Source organism: Bombina bombina, chromosome 7 (genome assembly GCF_027579735.1).
Source record: "Bombina bombina isolate aBomBom1 chromosome 7, aBomBom1.pri, whole genome shotgun sequence".
Taxonomy (NCBI): domain Eukaryota; kingdom Metazoa; phylum Chordata; class Amphibia; order Anura; family Bombinatoridae; genus Bombina; species Bombina bombina.
In genome coordinates, this window is record NC_069505.1 from 319,546,048 (window position 1) to 319,566,515 (window position 20,468).

Consider the following 20,468-nt stretch of genomic DNA (forward strand, 5'->3'; position numbering starts at 1 on the left):
GTTTAGCTAGTTGGGGCGCTAATGTGTTTGAAGGTCTTGTAGTAGGAGTTGGATAATCCATCTGGTCCTGGACTTTTACAGTTAGGAAGGGATTCTATAGCCAAAAGTATATCTGAGATTTCTATGGGTCATCTAATTGTGCAGCATCTTCTTGTGAGATATTTGGAAGGTCTGCATTTTTTATGTACATATAACTCCCTATCTTGTTTAGGTGATTGTCAGTATGGTGAAGTTTGTATAGGGCCTGAAAGTAGTTGTGGAAAACCTTAGCTATCCCCTTACTGTCTTGAATAGTAGCAGAATCCGGAGTTGAAATTTTGTGAATATAAGAGTTAAGTGTTTTTTGACGTAAGGCTCGTGCCAACATTGTGCCCACTTTATTACCTTCTGTAAAATAAAGTTTCTTTAAGAAAAAGGCGTGCCTTTTTATTAAGGCAGACATTAACTGAAGATCTAGATTTCGCCAGGTCTCTTTGTATTAACATATTTTGGGGAGAGTTTGAGGAATCAGCCTCTAGTTTATTTAAGTTTTTCATTAAGTACTCAAATTCTCTCCGACTAGATCTAAGTTTATTCGCTTTAAATTTGAGGAAGTCACCTCTAATAACCGCTTTATGTGCGTCCCACAATAGATGTGGTGTAATTGCTTCATTATCTTTAAGGTGAAAGTACTTGGTCAAAGAGCGAACAACCTTCTCTGTCAATTGTGTCTTTTAGAAGTGAGTCGTCTAGCCTCCAGCAACATTGAGCTATCGGGGCCGTGGGCCAGGAAATTTCTTGAAATACATTTTTAACCATTTAGCAATCAAGACTTGAAGAGAAAAAAAACACCTGTGTGGAGCAAATTTTTATATTTATCCAACTGAATTTGTTTCAGGGTACACTAGATATCTTGTTTTTATAAGAAAATAGAGTCTCCGATTCAATTTAAAAGGACACAGTACAAAAAAAAGTTCTGCAGAGAATATAAACATGTTGAATTTCTTTAAATATAAAAGATTTCAACTGTATCTGTTCCTGCTAATACTCATGGATTGTTAGTTACTTCCTCTTAATTCTCTTTAACCCATAGGTACTTCCTACGTATGCTTATTAAGGATTAGTAGGGAGTACTAGGCAAGTCAGTGAGCATTGGTAGCACTTTCAGCTTTTCATTTTAAAATCCCAACAGCACTTAAAGGGATACGATACACTATTTTCTTTCCTGATTCCAATAGAGAATGCAGTTTTAAATAATTGTCAAATTTACTTTTTATGATCAAATTTTCTTTGCATCTTTTGTGGAAAGGCAGGGACATAAGCTCAGGAGCGTGGATGTGTCTGGAGCACTATATTGTAGCAGTTTTACAAGAATGTTACAAGCAAACTGAAATTTTTTAAAAATTGTATATTCTGTTTTTTGTGTGTTTCACATTCCTTTTAAAGAGCTCCCCAATGAATGAGTGTGTAAAGGCCACAGCATCTTTGCACCTAAACAATTATTACCTCTACACCTTAAACAGTATATTAAAGGGCATGTGATATGTTTATTGGTATTCAGGCAGATGTTTAAGCTCTTCAGTATTGCATCTGTACATGTGGGGTTGCCTAAATTCTGGATGACCAGTGGGGTTATTCACGGCAAGAAGTAGATGGGTTCATTATAAGATCTATATCGGGCACCATGGCTCTGTAGCTCTTAAAGAGCCATGTTGGCAGATCAGATGCCATTGACTCATATGCTATTATCACACATTCAATCGGACCCATGGCCCTATATTCCATCTTTGCCATATGTCAGCCTTACAGATCAGATCTGATTAGTAAAGTGTACAGTTTATAAATAAATGATACTAGATAACTGGCAACCCTATGTGCAGGTTTCTCACTACACCAGTATCTATGAATAAATCTTGACAGTACTCCCGCAGACTCTTGTTGAACCCCAGAATTCATAGTTCTAATTTTTGATAGAGCATTTTATTAACGTATGACACTGGTAACTATGTTTCACCATTTCGAACTGGTTGAAGAACATAAAGTCCTGACTAGGAGCAGCAACACATTGCTGCTGGAGAGCTTATTGGTAGTGGTATATATACACTAGCTCCTGCTTATAACCAGCTCAGGAATGTGCCTTTTTGTGTGAGACTAACTGTGTTTAACCCCTCTGAATCATGGTTCCCAATGAGCAATAGTGCAGTAATATTAAAAAAAAATGAGATTGTATTATGAACTAGAGTATCTCTTTAAAGCAGTCCTTGACTTTCCCGGGCACAAATGTGCCACTGGTGCCCTAAAATATATTCATGACGTGTAAGTATTTGAATCCTGGACCCTCCTTTATTGTCCCCTCTGTATTCATGAACTACACCCGCACTGCAGTTAAATAGGCAAGCTTTTGCGGCTAGAGAGGAGAGCTAGGGCAGTGTTCCAACCACTTTATCAGCAACATAAATTCCATCAGAAATTAAATCATCTCTCAACACATTACCAGTTTCTAACCCCCTCAAACGATTACCAATGTCCAAAACTAACAAAGCCACAAATTCACCTTTTTTGCTCCTGCTGCTGAGGAAGAAGTTTCTGTCCTTATATCCTCTTCTCACTTCACTACCTGTACACTTGATCCCATCCTCTCACAACTACTGCCCTTCCTCTCACCTACTGGTATATTTCCCTTTTCCCTTAAACATGCACTAATCACACCTATCAACAACAAAAAATCTCTTTATCGATCTTCTCCATTTAAATACTGCTCTATTACCCTAAGCCCCCTTGCCTCAAAACTTCTAGAAAGGCCTGAAAAGGGACAGTCTAGTATAAATTAAACTTTCATTATTCAGATAGGACTTTTAATTATAATCAACTTTCCAATTTACTTTTATCATCAAATTTGCTTTTTTCTCTTGGTATTCTTAGTTTAAACTAAACCTAGGTAGGCTCATATGCTAATTTCTAAGCCTTTGAGGGCTGCCTCTTATCACAGGCTTTTTAAATCTCTTTTCAACACAAAGAGACATAAAGTACATGTGGGCCATATAGATAACACTGTGTTCAGGCACAGGGGGTTATTTAAGATTTAGCACAAAACAATGCTAAATTTAAGACAATAGATAATAAACAGTCACAGTCGTGATCAGGGGGCTGGAAGAAGGTTCCTAGATACAAGGTAATCACAGAGGTAAAAAGTATATAAATATAACTGTGTTGGTTATGCAAAACTGGGAAATGGGTAATAAAGGGATTATCTATCTTTTAAAACAATAACAATTCTATGGTAGACTGTCCCTTTAAGGTTACTAATTACTGCTGTATCAAAAGGCCAATCTTCTCTGTTAATCCTTCTTGATCTGTCTGCAGCCTTTGGCACTGTTGACCACTATCTTGCTCCAAACCCTCCAATCCTTCAGCATCTGCGACACAGCCCTCTTGTGGCTCTCCTCTTACCTGTCTAACCGGACCTTTAGTGTAACCTTCTCTGGCACATCCTCTGACCATTTACCACTTTCTGTTGGTGTTCCACAAGGCTCTGTCCTTGGTCCCCTTCTCTTTTTAATGTATACATTTATCCTTAGGTTCCTTTTTAATACAGTCCCATGAGTTTCAATACAATTTGTGTGCTGATGATACCCAAATCTACATCTCTGCACCAAACCTATCCCCTTCCCTACTAACTTGTTTCACTAACTGTCTTTCTAATATTTCATCCTGGATGTCCTCTCACTATCTTAAGCTAAATCTCTCCAAAACTGAACTCCTTGTTTTCCCCTTCTTCTAAAATCCATACCCCCCAACCTTCTCTAACTGTTGCTAATAACATCATTACCCAAGCCCTGCATGCCTAATGTCTTGGGGTCACACTTGACTTAGATCTCTCTTTCGCTCCCCACATCCAGCCTTTGGCCAATTCCTGCCACCCACACCTTTAAAAACATCTCCAAAATATGCCACTTCTTCACACAGGACACAACTAAGACTTTAATCCACTCTCTCATCATCTCCCGCCTTGACTATTGCAACTCCATCCTCTGCAGCCTCCCTAGCTGCCGTCTATCTCCCTTACAACTCATAATAAATGCCTCTGCCATGCTGATCTTCCTTACACGTCGCTTCTTATCTCCTGAACCTCTGTCAATCCCTTTACTGGCATCCTCTAACCTCCAAAATAAAATACAAAATTCTGACTCTAACTTTTAAAGCTCTTAATAACAGTGCTCCACCCTATATCTCCAACCTAGTCTCCATATACACTCTCTCTCCCATCCCCTTCACTCTACTCATGATCACCTCCTCACATTCCCACCTACAAGACTTCTCCAGACTGGCCCCTATTTTGTGTTCCACAAGATCTCTCCCCTAGTTTTTATTCTTTCAAGCGCTCCTTAAAGACTACTATTCAGGGATGCATATAATATACACCAACATTTTCTTATCTTAGTTCCTTTCCTCCTTTTAGTTATGCCTTTAAACCCCCTTAGCATGTTTAGCCTACGAGTCCAGCTGCTTTGTAGATCACCTTCATGAGAACTGATTTGCAACAGTGAAACTCTTAGCAGGGTCCTCTATCCCTTTAGCTCCCATAATTGTTACCTTGCATATTAGACCCATGGTTTTTAGTGCTGCGGAATCTGTTGCCGCTCTACAAATAACTGATGATGATAATATTTTTTAAAAAGCAGTGGGCTCTGAAGGAGAGTGGTGCAAAACTCACAGCTGTACCTCTCGCAGGTTCACCATGTATGTTCTTTGCTTACTGCTGTTTTACTTTTCATGTTCCTGTCGGCTCCCTCATGCAGGCAATGCCAGTGCTATTATGTGCAGCAACACTTTGTTGAAGGAATGCAGTCATGGGGCTACAAAACTTCTGGTGTTGCCTAGAATGATAACATAAGGGAAGTTACATAAGGCTGCTTGGTGCTTACCATAATCGGAAGCTTCCAGTTGTGATTTACGGCCCTTAACAGGGCACTTTGATAAGATACCTGTGTAAGGCTGATGATGCTATTTTAATGGTGATTTAATTTAACCTGAATACACAGGCTTTGTTTATTAAGCTGCATGTATAGCTTTTTTGGCTTTTTGAAGCAGCTACGCATAAGCGAGCCTGCTGCCACATATTTAAGAAGTAGTAACTGCTTCTTTTTCCTCTCCGCCACCTCAGAAGTGGCAAGATCAATCAACCCGACACTCACTCATTCTGAGTAATTGACGTGCCGTCCTCCAGTGCAATTGGTTGAACAAGAAACCTCTTATGCCATGTTAAATTTTCCCGTGCAATGCAACATCACAAGTGGCAATTGGACTTGCGAACCTTTCCGCCTACAAGCATGGTAAAAAAAAAAAAAATTAACTTATTTCAGCAAGACGGGTTAGAAAAGATATGATGCAGGGACATAGCATTTTTGTTGTTTTAAAAAAAAAAAGTCGATGTACCTGCATTGGTTAAAAAAATATATATGCCATATAACACTATATATTTACACACACATACCATACTCTGTAGAGAACATGTTCACTGCATATAGTGTTCTAGTGCACATTAAACCAAAAGTGGTCATTTTGATATGCACACACTAATAACCAGGGTAGAAAAAAAAATTTCAGCCTGGAAATCCTTTAAACTCTAATTGGGCCTTTCAATATTGTATGGGTTTATCACTAAACTTATGCCACTTCTCCAAAATCTGTTTGACTGTTTCTGTCGTCAGTACAATATATTCTATATCTCTTGCTAAAGCTCCACTCAAGCACGCACATAATTGTATTGTGTTTTTAAACCTTATTTAAAAACCAATTAAATATGTGTGAGAGAGAAAACATTAGTGATAAAATAGGACATGCCCGTTTTTCTTTTGTGTCTAATCCTCATAAGACCTTCTCCTGCCAAGCTGCACTCAGCCGACAGGTTTCCTTAGCAACTCGCTCTCTAAAATTATGCTGTTTTGCTCAATTGGTTTATAAATGAAAGCAATTCGTTGTGTTTGTGTCCCAGGCAGAAAGGATTATGCTTAGTGTGTTCTGCAGAATTGAGGACTCTGACCATGAAACATTCTCCATAGTGATTGCTTGATCTGTGCAGGATTTCATTTCAAGACGTATGTCTCTGGAATGCAAAACAAGGGAAAATTGCTTCCAAAATAAGTTTGCAGTTCTTAATTGTTAATCAGCACTATATATTTTTTTTATATTCAAACTGTTGATATCTGTGCATATCATAAAAAGGAAAATTAAGTAAAATTATTTTGCATAAATAAAATGTTTAAAAATTGCTGGCAAGTATTTCAAAATAATTTTTAAAAATAAGCTAAATTAGTTACATAGCTATGATGTCTGATCCACCCCCCCATCAACTGAGTTCACAGATTATTTGCTTCTAGGCATGCTCCAGCAGATGAGTGTTAAAGTCTTGTATTCTACCAAAGCAAAGGTGGATATAGATGCAGCCATAAAAGGAATTCTGTGGGGAGGAGTTAGAGCTTTACAATTCAGAAACTTAAAAGAAAGTGTTAATGGCGAGGCACTGCAGTATAAATTTGCAGGTAAATTAATTAAAGTACATATTATTATATTTTGTCTCTATCTCAACTTGTTTTATGTCCCTTTAAAGTGATTGTAAAGTTTAATGAATAAGTGCCCGGTATCTAAAAATAATCTTAAAAACAGGGGCTCTTTCATTCATTAAACTTTACAAATACGCTTATTTTTTAAAATACTTACCATTGCGTTATACTAGTAAACATAATGCCGATCCCACTTCCGCAGCTCCTGCTTTCATTGGCATATGCATGATGATCCGGCTTCCTCCAATCTTTCTTTGAAACTGAATATCCCTCCTGGGTGCTTCATTGTGATTAGAATTCCTCTGTAGCCTCCACATATCAGACTTCTAGATAATCCTCAGGCACTACCAGCAGTAGTTTTTTTGTTTGTTTGTTTTTTTTGTTTTTTTTTGCTTTCAGCTGGATGCATTTTGTAGTGGAGAGATGAGGATTCTGACCAAAATTATTTAGTTTTTAAATACTACAAACAGTTTATACATATTGAAAACAAGACTTTTCAAATTCCAGGAGCAAAGAGGATAGATTATCATTCTTTATATCGCTATATCAGGGCTCGACAAACCTGGGAGCCATTGGCTCCTAGAATTTTACCCCTGGCTCCTAACTGTTTGAGTTATTCTCCATATATCTATATACAAATTCCACTGTCTGGCTCCTAAGGGGTAGATTTATCAAAGCAATTTGCCTGTAATTGTGGGCAAAATAACGCATACGCATATTTATGAAAGCAAATTGCGCCTATAATTGCGCAAATCTGAAAGAAACTTCTTCGCACTCCGCTTGCATTCACCGCTCCCGAGTGCACCAATATACATTAGTAATAGGCGTAATTTCACAGTCTGACCTATAAATACTCCCAGTTTCTTATTTATAATTGCTTTGCGCCGATAGGGAACTGAAATTTCTCCTTAAATTTCGCCATACAGACTGAGGCGAACACCATTATCATACATGCTTTTACATCATGTGATGCAGTACTTTCTTTTTTTAACTCATTTTTCAAAAGCTCAGCGCCAAGAAGAGACCGTTATTGCCAGAAAATATTTATAGGGAGTAAATGCTTTTTCTGACAGGCGAAATTTATCATTATTACGCCCCAGCTCATCTGCGCAGTTACGTCTATTTTTTTTTTTTTTATAAATTCATGCGGGCTGGGGCGCAGTTACAAACGAAGCACATATGGAGTTCGCCTAGCCTTTGATAGATCGACCCCTAAATATTCTTACAGGCTCCTAAAATTTTAAACAGATTTGTCCCCTGCGCTATATGTTACCCTTCCAGGGCTGCCTTATCAACGATCTTGCGTCATCTTTAGACAGATAAACCATATATTAGTCAACCCCTGTTTACGTACGCCTAACAACTTCATTTCACAATATTCCTTGAAGTTCTTTTTCTTAAAGGGACAGTAAATATATACTGAGTGTGTATGAGTAACGTGGCTGCAATATTAAAGGGAAAGAAAAGTCAAAATGAAACTTAAATTAACTGGATAGAGTATAAAAGTTTAAACAACTTTCCAGTTTACTTCTGTTATCGGTTTTTGTTAGTTCACTTGACATCCTGAGTGCTTTGTTAGCCATCTGGCAACATTGTTTATTTCATTGTTATACAATGTTGCAAATATAATAGACTGCTAAGCTCCTATCATCCTACCTAAGTTTATGCTTCAACAAAGGATAAGAAGATAACTAAGCAAACATGGTAATAAAAGTATATTGGAAAGTTGTTTAAAATTTGTATGTTCTATCAGAATCATGACTATTTCATTTTGACTATACTGTCCCTTTAACTTCTTGCCGACCAGTGACATACCCTGTATGTCTTTGGTCTTTCAATGGGGGTGACTTTTTCAATAGCATGGTCTAACCACCAGCGTCGAGACCTTGCTATTTTAGCAAGCCTGCTGGAGGGAGGATCTAATAATAACCAGACAATCCCTTAATGACCAGCAACGTACAGGGTTTCCACCTTTTAGCCAATAGCCGTGCGGCCCAGTTGGCATTATGCTGTATGGCTATCGCACTATTGGCTAACATTACCTCATTGACAAAATAGTTTTCTGCTGCAGAAGGCCTGAGGCGCTCAGCGCGGCATATGTTGCAGACAAATAAAGAAACTTTCAGAATTAAGTATTTTATACTTCATGACGGAAAGTCCCCTTTTATATGTAGTAGTGGTAAATCATAGCATTTCAAAAACACTATGATTTACCATTATTTTAAGTTAAAATGTCTCTTGAATAAATTTCTTTTCTCTTGGTGTAACATTACATAATTATAAGGTAAAAAAAAAGTGTAAAGCTTACAAAAATGTCTTTCATTCAGGACTCAGCTTTGCAGACCAGGAAAGGCAGAAAACACAACTGATACTGCTGTTATTTTAAATTTAAAAATTCTTATATTATATTTCAATACGTCTATATGAAAGTCTTTCATTAGTGACATTTTTGTTTTTCCAGATGAAAGTTTTGTGTAAACTACCATGTGTCTATTTGTCATTTGATGATTAAAAACTGGTCACGGTAGGATTTGACATTTATTCGGAATCTGCACAACAATTTAGGGACAAGACATTTTTTTTGTTGGCGTACAATTGATAACTTCAATAATCCAGTGATTTCTTTTAATACACACACAATAGTGATTTACTCATTTGATAGTGCTTGGCATACACTGGAATTTTGTTAAGAATCAAGGGGATAAATTACTGCTGTACAGAACACTGATTTTACCCCTTTTGGTTACCATTAATGTATGCCGCTATGGTTTAACCCTAATTGCCCAAAATATGTGTAAGTAATTTTACCCCTAAATTAGGGGCTAAATTACTTCTTTGGAACACACTAGGTAGTAGCAGTGTCTTTAACCTCTGCCTGAAGCACAAATAGTAATGATTTAACCCCTTGACTGTACAATATTTTGCCTGCTTTTTCTGTAAATGCATTTTTTGCACCCCCCCCCAAGTGCCCTGTACCATGCTACATAGGGATTTGCTTAGTTGGGTGAACAAGTCAATTTACATAATGAACACGCAGGCTAAGACAGGGACCTGCAACATTATCAAAATATATCCACATTAAAGAGATGCTAAACCCAAATGTTTTCTTTCATGATTCAGATAGAGCAGGCAATTTTAAGCAACTTTCTAATTTACTCCTATTATCAATTTTCTTTGTTCTCTTGCAATCTTTGTTTGAAAAAGCATAAATTTAAGGTTAAACGCTGGCCCATTTTTGGTTCAGCACCTGGGTAGTGCTTGCTGATTGGTGGTTACATTTAGCCACCAATCAGCAAGCGTTACTAACGTTCTGAACCAAAAAGCGGGCCAACTCTTAAGCTTACATTTCTGCTTTTTCAAATAAAGATAGCAAGAGAACGAAGAGAAATTGATAATAGGAGTAAATTAGAAAGTTGCTTAAAATTGCATGATCTATCTGAATCGTGAAAGAAAACATTTGGGTTTAGTATTCCCTTAATAAAAAGGCAGGACAAAACTTAAGTAATATGTACAATGCATATGTCAGTCCAGTTAACAGACGGGGACCTACAACACTATCAGAATCTATTCACATTAATAAAAAAAAGCAGAAAAAAACTTTAGTAATGTGTACGATGCAAATGATAGTACAGTTTAAAAAATAATATATATTTATATACACGCACAGACATTTTATACTCTTCTTTTTCATTTCTCACATAGCTTTTTGTTTTTCTTGTATCTTTCAGACTTAGTAAGATCACAGATTGCTTAACCATCCAGAGAAAAAGCCAGTTCATGCAGAGACTGCACAGCTACTGGACGTTAAAAAGGCAGTCACGCAATGGTGTACCTCTCTTACGGCGCCTACAGACGCATTTACAGTCACAAAGGAACTGTGAGCAGGTCAGCGCAAATCTCATATACTTTCATGACCAAATTATGCAGGACCATAAAATAATACTCAAGTGTTTTCTCTTTGTATTAACGTGTTTTTTTTTTATATATATATATATATATATATATATATATATATATATATATATATATATATATATATATATATATATATATATATATATATATATAATATATATATATATATATATATATATATATATATATATATATATTGGTACGTCAATAAACTGTAGGTCATTCAGGGAAGAATGGTACTAGAGAGAGTGTGTGTGTGTGTATTACATAGCAGAAAAAAAATATTTTTGGTTTATTAAAAAAAAAAAAAAAGTATATTTTGTGGTGTTTATTTGCAATACCTAAATAAATATTGTTTTCTCTTACATGGTTTATCCAGTCCACGGATTCATCCTTACTTGTGGGATATTCTCAATCCCTACAGGAAGTGGCAAAGAGAGCACACAGCAAAGCTGTCCATATAGCTCCCCTCAGGCTCCGCCCCCCCAGTCATTCTCTTTGCCGCTCTAACAAGTAGCATCTCCACGGGAGGGTAAAGAGTATGTGGTGTTAGTTTGTAGTTTTTTATTTCTTCAATCAAGAGTTTGTTATTTTAAAATAGTGCCGGTTTGTACTATTTACTCTGAGGCAGAAAGTGATGAAGATTTCTGCTGAGAGTAAAAAGATTTTAGCATGTTGTAACTAAAATCCATTGCTGTTCCCACGCAGGACTGTTGAGTATCGGAGAACTTCAGTTGGGGGGAACAGTTTGCAGGCTTAACTGCTTAAGGTATGCTCAGTCATTTTTTTCTAACAAGACCTGGTAATGCTAGAAGACTGATAGAAATCCCCATGTGGGAAGGTAAGCCATTTTCTGAGACGCAGTATAGAAGGATGGCTTCTGTGAAGGGCTTAAATACTGGTAGACACTGTGATGGGCTAAATCGCTTACTTTATTAGTGTAATCTTACATTTATTCAAGTGTTTAGACGTTGGGAACACTTTTGGGGTTTTTATTACGCCTGGCATATTGTAAGACACCTAATCTGACTCAGGAAGGCCCCATAACTCTGGAATGAAGAGGGAGGGGGCCTCAGTTGCGCAGTTGTTTTGCAAGGCAGCTTCATGCAGCTTCACGTGTAGAGTCCTGAGAGTACAGGAGGACTTCAGGGAGGCTTATTTTCTTCTACAAATAACCCAAAAGGAAGGTAGGGCCACAGCAAAGACTGTGGCACCGTGCTGTAGTGTGTTAAACCGGTAGTTTACTTAAATTTGCTCCGGTTTGGGCAATAAGGGGTTAATTGATTTGATGTGCAATCATTTCAAAGCATTGGGATCATGTGGTGAAAATTTCATAAAGATCGGATGTTTTTTGGTGATTTGGTAAAAAAGTGTGTGCTTTTTATTATTTAAAGGCACAGTAACGTTTTTTCAAAAAGTGACTTTTACTGTATTGTAGTGCTGTCTAAGTCTGTCAAACATGTCTGAGTCTTCAGATAGACCTTGTTCTTTATGTTTAAAAGCCATGGCGATACCCCCATTGCATTTGTGTTTAAAGTGTGCTAAAACATCTAAGCATTTTAAAGACCATGCAGTGACACTTAAAAATGTAGCCCAAGATTATTCTTTAACGGAAGGTAATGAGGATAGTCCTTCTTCCTCTCCCCAAGTGTCGACACCAGTTACGCCCGCGCAAGCGATGCCTAGTACCTCTAGCGCATTGGCCCCTATTACTTTACAACAATTAGCAGCAGTAATGGATAATTCCCTTGCAGCATTTTTATCCAAACTGCCAGTTTTTCCAAAAAAGCGCGATAGCTCAGTTTTAAATACAGAGGATGAGCAATCAGAAGCTTTGGATGATTTATCTGTAGTACCCTCACAACACTCAGAAGTAGCAGTGAGGGACGGTCTGTCTGAGGGAGAAATTTCTGACACAGGAAAAGTTTCTCAGCGGGCAGAGTCAGATTCCTTAGCGTTTAAATTTAAGCTGGAACACCTCCGCGTCCTACTTAAGGAGGTTTTAGCTACGCTGGATGATTGTGACCCCATGGTGGTCCCAGAAAAACTGTGTAAAATGGACAGGTTTTTAGAGGTCCCTGTATACACTGAGACATTTCCGATCCCAAAGAGGGTGGCGGATATTGTGACTAGGGAGTGGGAGAGACCAGGTGTACCCTTTGTTCACCCCCCTATCTTTAAGAAAATGTTCCCCATAAACGACCCCAGGCGTTTATAGAGGACAGTTGTGCTTTCAAAGATCCTATGGATAAAAAATTGGAAGGTTTGCTGAAGAAAATATTTGTTCAGCAAGGTTTTCTTCTTCAACCAATTGCCTGCATTATTCCGGTAACTACTGCAGTGGCATTTTGGTTTGAGGCTCTGGAGGAGTCGCTCCAGAGGGAGACTTCATACGACGAGGTCATGGATAGAATTCATGCTCTAAAGCTGGCTAATTCTTTTATCACTGATGCCGCTTTACAATTAGCTAAGTTAGCGACGAAAAACTCAGGTTTTGCCATCATGGCGCGAAGAGCGCTTTGGCTCAAATCATGGTCGGCGGATGTGTCGTCCAAAACGAAACTGTTAAATATTCCTTTCAAGGGGAAAACCCTATTTGGCCCAGAGCTGAAAGAAATTATTTCGGATATCACTGGGGGAAAGGGCCATGCCCTTCCACAAGATAGGCTGTTTAAGGCCAAAAACAAGGCTAATTTTCACTCCTTTCGCAACTTCAGGAGCGAACCTGCTGCAACCTCTGCTGCCGCAAAGCAGGATAACGCTTCACAGCCCAAAGCAACCTGGAAACCCTTGCAGGGCTGGAATAAGGGTAAACAGGCCAAGAAGCCTGCTCCTGCTACCAAGACAGCATGAAGGGGTAGCCCCCGATCCGGGACCGGATCTAGTAGGGGGCAGACTTTCTCTCTTTGCTCAGGCTTGGGCAAGAGATGTTCCAGATCCCTGGGCATTAGAAATAGTTGCTATGGGGTACCTTCTAGAATTCAAGGATTCTCCCCCAAGGGGAAGGTTCCACATTTCTCGTTTGTCTTCAGACCAAACAAAGAAACAGGCGTTCTTACGCTGTGTAGAAGATCTACTAAAAATGGGAGTGATACACCCAGTTCCAATTGCAGAACAAGGACTGGGCTTTTACTCAAACCTGTTCGTAGTTCCCAAAAAGGAAGGAACTTTCAGGCCAATCCTGGATCTAAAAATTCTAAACAAATTCCTCAGAGTTCCGTCTTTCAAGATGGAAACCATTCGTACAATCTTGCCGATGATCCAGGAAGGTCAATATATGACTACCGTGGATCTAAAGGATGCATACCTACATATCCCTATCCACAAAGATCACCATAAGTTCCTAAGGTTCGCCTTTCTGGACAAACATTACCAGTTCGTGGCCCTTCCTTTCGGGTTGGCCACCGCTCCCAGAATTTTCACAAAGGTGCTAGGGTCCCTTCTAGCGGTACTAAGACCGCGGGGCATTGCAGTAGCACCTTACCTAGACGACATCTTAATACAGGCGTCGTCTTTTCACAGAGCCTAGGCTCATACGGACATTGTTCTGGCCTTTCTAAGGTCTCACGGGTGGAAGGTGAACGTAGAAAAGAGTTCTCTGTCCCTTTTGCCCGAATTCATCTCAGACCACTGCAACTGTGCATGCTCAAACAGTGGAATGGGGATTATGCAGATTTGTCTCCTCAAATACAAATGGACCAGAGACTCTCTTCTCTGGTGGTTGTCTCAGGATCACCTGGCTCAGGGAATGAGTTTCCGCAGACCGGAGTGGATCATTGTCACGACCGATACCAGTCTGTTAGGCTGGGGTGCGGTCTGGGACTCCCTGAAAGCTCAGGGTCTATGGTCTCGGGAAGAATCTCTTCTCCCGATAAACATTTTGGAGCTGAGAGCGATATTCAATACGCTCCAGGCGTGGCCTCAACTAGTGGAGGCCAAATTCATCAGATTTCAGTCGGACAACATCACGACTGTAGCGTACATCAATCATCAGGGAGGAACAAAGAGTTCCCTAGCGATGAAGGAAGTATCCAAGATCATCAAATGGGCGGAGGATCACTCCTGCCATCTATCTGCAATTCACATCCCAGGGGTAGACAACTGGGAGGCGGATTTTCTAAGTCGTCAGACTTTCCATCCGGAGGAGTGGGAACTCCACCCGGAGGTTTTTGCTCAGCTGACCCAGCTTTGGGGCACTCCAGAGTTGGATTTGATGCGTCAGAACACCAAACTTCCTCTTTACGGATCCAGATCCAGGGATCCCAAGGCGGCATTGATAGATGCATTAATAGCGCCTTGGTCATTCAATTTAGCTTATGTCTTTCCACCGTTTCCTCTTCTCCCTCGGCTAGTAGCCAGAATCAAACAGGAGAAGGCTTTGATAACTTTGATAGCTCCTGCGTGGCCACGCAGGACTTGGTATGCAGACCTAGTGGACATGTCATAGGTCCCACCATGGAAACTGCCATCGAGGCAGGATCTTCTAATTCAAGGTCCTTTCAAGCATCCAAATCTAGTTTCTCTGCAACTGACTGCTTGGAGATTGAACGCTTAATTCTAGCTAAGCGTGGTTTCTCTGAATCAGTTATAGATACTCTGATACAGGCCAGAAAGCCTGTTACCAGGAAAATTTACCATAAGATATGGCGGAAATATCTTTGTTGGTGTGAATCCAAGGGTTACTCGTGGAGTAAGGTTAGGATTCCAAGGATATTGTCTTTTCTCCAAGAAGGTTTGGAGAAAGGTCTGTCAGCTAGTTCCTTAAAGGGACAGATATCTGCTCTGTCTATCCTGTTACACAAGCGTCTGGCAGCTGTACCAGACGTTCAGGCGTTTGCACAGGCCCTAGTTAGAATCAAGCCTGTCTACAGACCTGTGGCTCCTCCATGGAGTCTAAATTTAGTTCTTTCAGTTCTTCAAGGGGTTCCGTTTGAACCTTTGCATTCCATAGATATTAAGTTATTATCTTGGAAAGTTTTGTTTTTAGTAGCTATTTCTTCTGCTAGAAGAGTTTCTGAATTGTCTGCTTTGCAGTGTAATTCACCCTATCTGGTGTTCCATGCAGATAAGGTTGTTTTGCGTACCAAACCTGGTTTCCTTCCAAAAGTGGTTTCTAATAAGAATATTAACCAGGAAATCATTGTTCCTTCTCTGTGCCCTAATCCAGTTTCTAAGATGTAACGACTGTTGCACAATCTTGATGTGGTTCGTGCTTTAAAATTCTATTTAAAAGCAACTAAAGATTTCAGGCAAACATCATGCTTGTTTGTTGTGTATTCTGGTAAGAGGAGAGGTCAGAAAGTGACTGCTACCTCTCTTTCCTTCTGGCTGAAAAGCATCATCCGATTGGCTTATGAGACTGCTGGACAGCAGCCTCCTGAACGAATTACAGCTCATTCCACCAGAGCTGTGGCTTCCACATGGGTTTTCAAGAATGAGGCTTCTGTTGAACAGATTTGTAAGGCAGCGACTTGGTCTTCACTGCATACATTTGCCAAATTTTACAAATTCGATACTTTTGCTTCTTCGGAGGCTATTTTTGGGAGAAAGGTTTTGCAAGCAGTGGTGCCTTCCGTTTAGGTTACCTGAATTGTTCCCTCCCTTCATCCGTGTCCTAAAGCTTTGGTATTGGTATCCCACAAGTAAGGATGAATCCGTGGACTGGATACACCATGTAAGAGAAAACAGAATTTATGCTTACCTGATAAATTACTTTCTCTTGCGGTGTAGCCAGTCCACGGCCCGCCCTGGCAATTAAGTCAGGTTCAAATTTATTTTAGTAAACTACAGACACCACTGCACCCTATAGTTTCTCCTTTTTCTCCTAACCGTCGGTCGAATGACTGGGGGGGCGGAGCCTGAGGGGAGCTATATGGACAGCTTTGCTGTGTGCTCTCTTTGCCACTTCCTGTAGGGATTGAGAATATCCCACAAGTAAGGATGAATCCGTGGACTGGATACACCGTAAGAGAAAGTAATTTATCAGGTAAGCATAAATTCTGTTTTTGAATATTTTATGATTTTTCAGTCTGAATGTGCCGCTATTGCCGCACAAGATAAGCTGCTTAACTTTAATACACTTATCTTACCATCTGAAAATATTTTGGCATTTAAAATGTGCTCTTTATATACATGATAGAAAATGGAAGTATTGTTTTTCTGGCAGGATTGTTGTCTGCAAGTGCTTTTATGTTTTCTGTTTAGCATTATTATGTTTTGTGGAATGTTTACGTTAATCATCTCTTGCTTTAGCTGTGTTCCATGTTTTTGAAGAGTACTACACTATTCATGCACTTTCCAGCCTCCAGTAGATTTAAAAGATCTTTATTTCTTGTAAACTGGGCCCATAGGTACAAAAATGTTTCAGGCCTGCAATAGGCCCTTAGATATGACTAAATCTATGGGAGGCTGGAAATGGCATGAATTTTGTACGTTTATTGAGTCTTTGTTTCCGTTCCCTATATCTGAATGTATGCTATTTTCCAGTATTGGATTTCATATTGTACTACATTAGTCAGTGTTCTCCACAGAACAATTTGCCAGCTGGGTGGCGTTCTAAAGTACCCAGGTGGGGCACTGTAATATTTTCTATTATATAATTTTCAGCTATCTAAAGAACAAATATATTGCATAATTTAATGTAAATGTATTTAACCCATTGAGTGCTCAGAGCCGTCGCTAGCACTCTCCAACCTTGAGGGAGATCTGGGGGCTCCCATCCGCTCCTACCCCAGCGATCGGGCCTGCATAGTGACAGGCATCACCGGCGCTTCACGTTGTGCGCGGTGACGTCACACCCAATTACATGATGTCACCGCAACTTTATTTAAAATGAACAATGGCAAGGGGCATGCTTCTTACAAGCCTGTATCTCGGGCATCTAAGCAGCTACAGACCCCCAAGACCCACCGTTGGAAAGATAATCGCCTAACCTTTCCAACAGTGTAAGTCTTGGGGATCTGAAAAAAAAAGTTAAAAAATAAATATTTAAAAAAATATAAACAGCTTAGCACCCAGGTGGGAAAGTGCTTAGCACTCAAAGGGTTAAAGGGACACTGAACCCAGTTTGTTTCTTTAATGATTCAGATAGAGCATGCAATTTTAAGCAACTTTCTAATTTTCTCCTATTATCAACTTTTCTTCATTCTCTTGCTATCTTTATTTGAAAAGCAAGAATGTAAGTTTAGAAGCCGGTCCATTTTTGGTTCACAGCCTGGGTTGTGCTTGTTGATTGGTGGCTAAATGTACCCACCAATAAACAAGTGCTGTCCAGTGGTCTGAACCAAAAATTGGCTGGCTCCTTAGCTTAGATGCCTTCTTTTTCAAATAAAGCTAGCAAGAGAACGAAGAAAAATTGTTAATCGAAGTAAATTGGAAAGGTCTATCTGAATCATGAAAGAAAAAATTTGGGTTTAGTGTCCCTTTAATGAAAATTTGTGCAATAAAAATTTAATATTGGCTAAAAAAAAATGAATAGTATTGGCTAAAATTTTAGCTGGGTGGTCAGTAAAATCAAGCGGGTGTTGCACCTTCTGAAAAAATCCTGGGGAGAACACTGTTAGCATTTGATACACCAAAATAGAAATGCTATCAGGATATTCAAATCTATAATACTCAGTTACCCTGATACATCTCCCCCTCAGTATTCTATAAATAATACATAATGTATTTATAATCCATCATAGGGGAAATATGTCTATCTAAAAGTATTTAACTTGAAAAAAAACAAACTAGTTCCTAAAGAAGGAATAGAAAAGATATTAAAGACACATAAAACAGGGTCTTATTCCATAAAGACACATTATCCTACAAGCCGGGAGAAAAATAATGATAAAACATAACTTTTATTAATATACTAAAAAAACCTCAAAAATTTTAGAAACACTCTAAAACATTCATAAAAAGTTTAACACCAAAAAAGTGGTACCTCAGTAGAGATACAGGGGGTACAATTACAAATAGGGGTCGATTTATCAAAGGCTTTGCAAGCCTTTCGACTCCCTACGACTGCAGGGTCTCGCAACCTGCATGCCGTATTTAACAAGCAGCGGTCATTAGACCGCTGCTTCCCTACCCTTTCGGCACTTCTTAGGTGCGCGCGCTTGATTGGCTGTGCAGGGGCGGGATTGCACGCGAGTGCAAAATAGCGCTCGTGTGCAATGCTGAATTCCACCAGGGGAATTCAGCCCGCCAGAGACGAACTGCGGCGGACAGGGACGCGTATATGCAGCTTGATAATAGACCTCATTGTACACTAATCAATATATTATTAATTGTGTTTGTGTACCGTGCTATTTTGCTATTCTAATCCACCCACCTGGGGAGCACATCCCTACACAGTTAACGCTATGGTTATGTGAAACCCACAATCGGGGAAATAAAAGTGGCTTTAACACTAGGTAGGATCAAAACCGCAAAATAAACACACAAATCCAGTAATCACAATATTAACTTATCTACATCCATTAGAACCATCATACGACCCCCTGAGCTGTCTCACACCTAAGGCGGATATTGTGATTACTGGATTTTATATGCTCCCCAGGTTGGGTGGATTAGGATAACAAAATAGCACGGTACACACACACATTGCTATTATATTAATTGGTGTACTATATGTAATTGTACCCCCTGTATCTAGTCTGATGTACCACCTTTTGGGTGTTAAACTTTTTATGAACGTTTTAGAGTGTTTCTAATATTTTTTAGATCTTTGTATATTAATAAGTTATGTTTTATCATTATTTTTCTCTAGGCTTGTAGGATAATGTGTCTTTATGGAATTAGACCCTGTTTTATGTGTCTTTAATATCCTTTCTTTCACTATTCCTTCTTTAGGAATTAGTTATTTTTTTCAAGCATTGTATACACTTTATATTGTAATTGTATTATTATTATTATCAGGTATTTGTAGAGCGCCAACAGATTCTGCAGCGCTGTAAACATAGTCGGTGTACAGGATAGCTTTTGTAGGGGTCAAGTGGGTAGAGGGCCCTGCCGAGAGTTTCACTGTTGTAGTTGGCTCTTATGAAGCGATCTGTAAACAGCTGGGCCCATAGGCTTACAATCTAAGGGGTTCAAGGGGAAAGCAATGGCGTTAGGAAAGGTTATTGTTGGTTGTATGCATCCCTGAATAGTAAAGTTTTTAGGGAGTGCTTGAAGCTGTTAAAACTAGGGGAGAGTCTTATGGAGCGAGGCAGGGAATTCCACAAGATGGGGGCCAGTCTGGAGAAGTCCTGTGAATGTGAGGAAGTAACAAGAGAGGAGGAGATCCTGAGCTGATCGAAGGGGACGGGAGGGAGGGTATCTAGAGACAAGTTCTGAGATGTAGGGGGGTGCAGTATCACCTTTCCTCAATAAAGCTATACTGGGGCAATATTGCTTTCCAGTAAAATTGGTCATTCTGTTTTGAGGAGACAGTTTAATATTTATTTATTAGTACCCAATCACTTTAGCATCACGGTTAATGGGACACTGAACCCAATTTTTTTCTTTTGTGATTCAGATAGAGCATGCCATTTTAAGCAACTTTCTAATTTCTTTTACAAGATATGACGAGTCCACGGATAATATATAGCTCCTCCCTTTCCTCCCACTCCAGTCATTCTCTTTGCCTGTGTTAGTGATAGGAAGAGGTAAAGTGAGGTGTTAGTTTTAGATTCTTCAATTAAGAGTTTATTATTTTTTACTGTAGTGCCAAAGTGTGCTACTTTGTTCTGGGGTGTAGCTTAGACCAGATCAGTCTCTTCAGTACAAAAAGATAAGCATTTGGTGGCTTCAAAGCAATAGGAACTGGTGGGACATAATTCTCACTGCGCCTCCTATACATGTTTGCTGCCCTAATACTGATAGCCTAAGCACTTTTAACTCAGGCGGATCTTTGTCCACAGGGCTATGGGGGGGGGGAGAGAGCCTCTGAAAACCTGCTGGACTGCCATGCTATCGCACAGCTTTCCAGGTAAGTGCTGACTTTATTCTGGGTGGATCTCAAAAAAATGGAGCACTTATTTA

General features: G+C 39.4%; 1 protein-coding gene across 3 annotated transcripts in view; it reads left to right on the top strand.

The window, feature by feature from the left end:
- BRPF1 (bromodomain and PHD finger containing 1) overlaps window positions 1-20,468 on the top strand; it is a 129,592-nt gene that overhangs the window by 16,770 nt on the left and 92,354 nt on the right. For all 3 annotated transcript variants that reach the window (XM_053720972.1, XM_053720973.1, XM_053720974.1), the window contains exon 4: window positions 10,271-10,427. In XM_053720972.1, coding sequence (XP_053576947.1) covers window positions 10,271-10,427 — 157 coding nt within the window. The remainder of the gene's footprint in view (window positions 1-10,270; window positions 10,428-20,468) is intronic.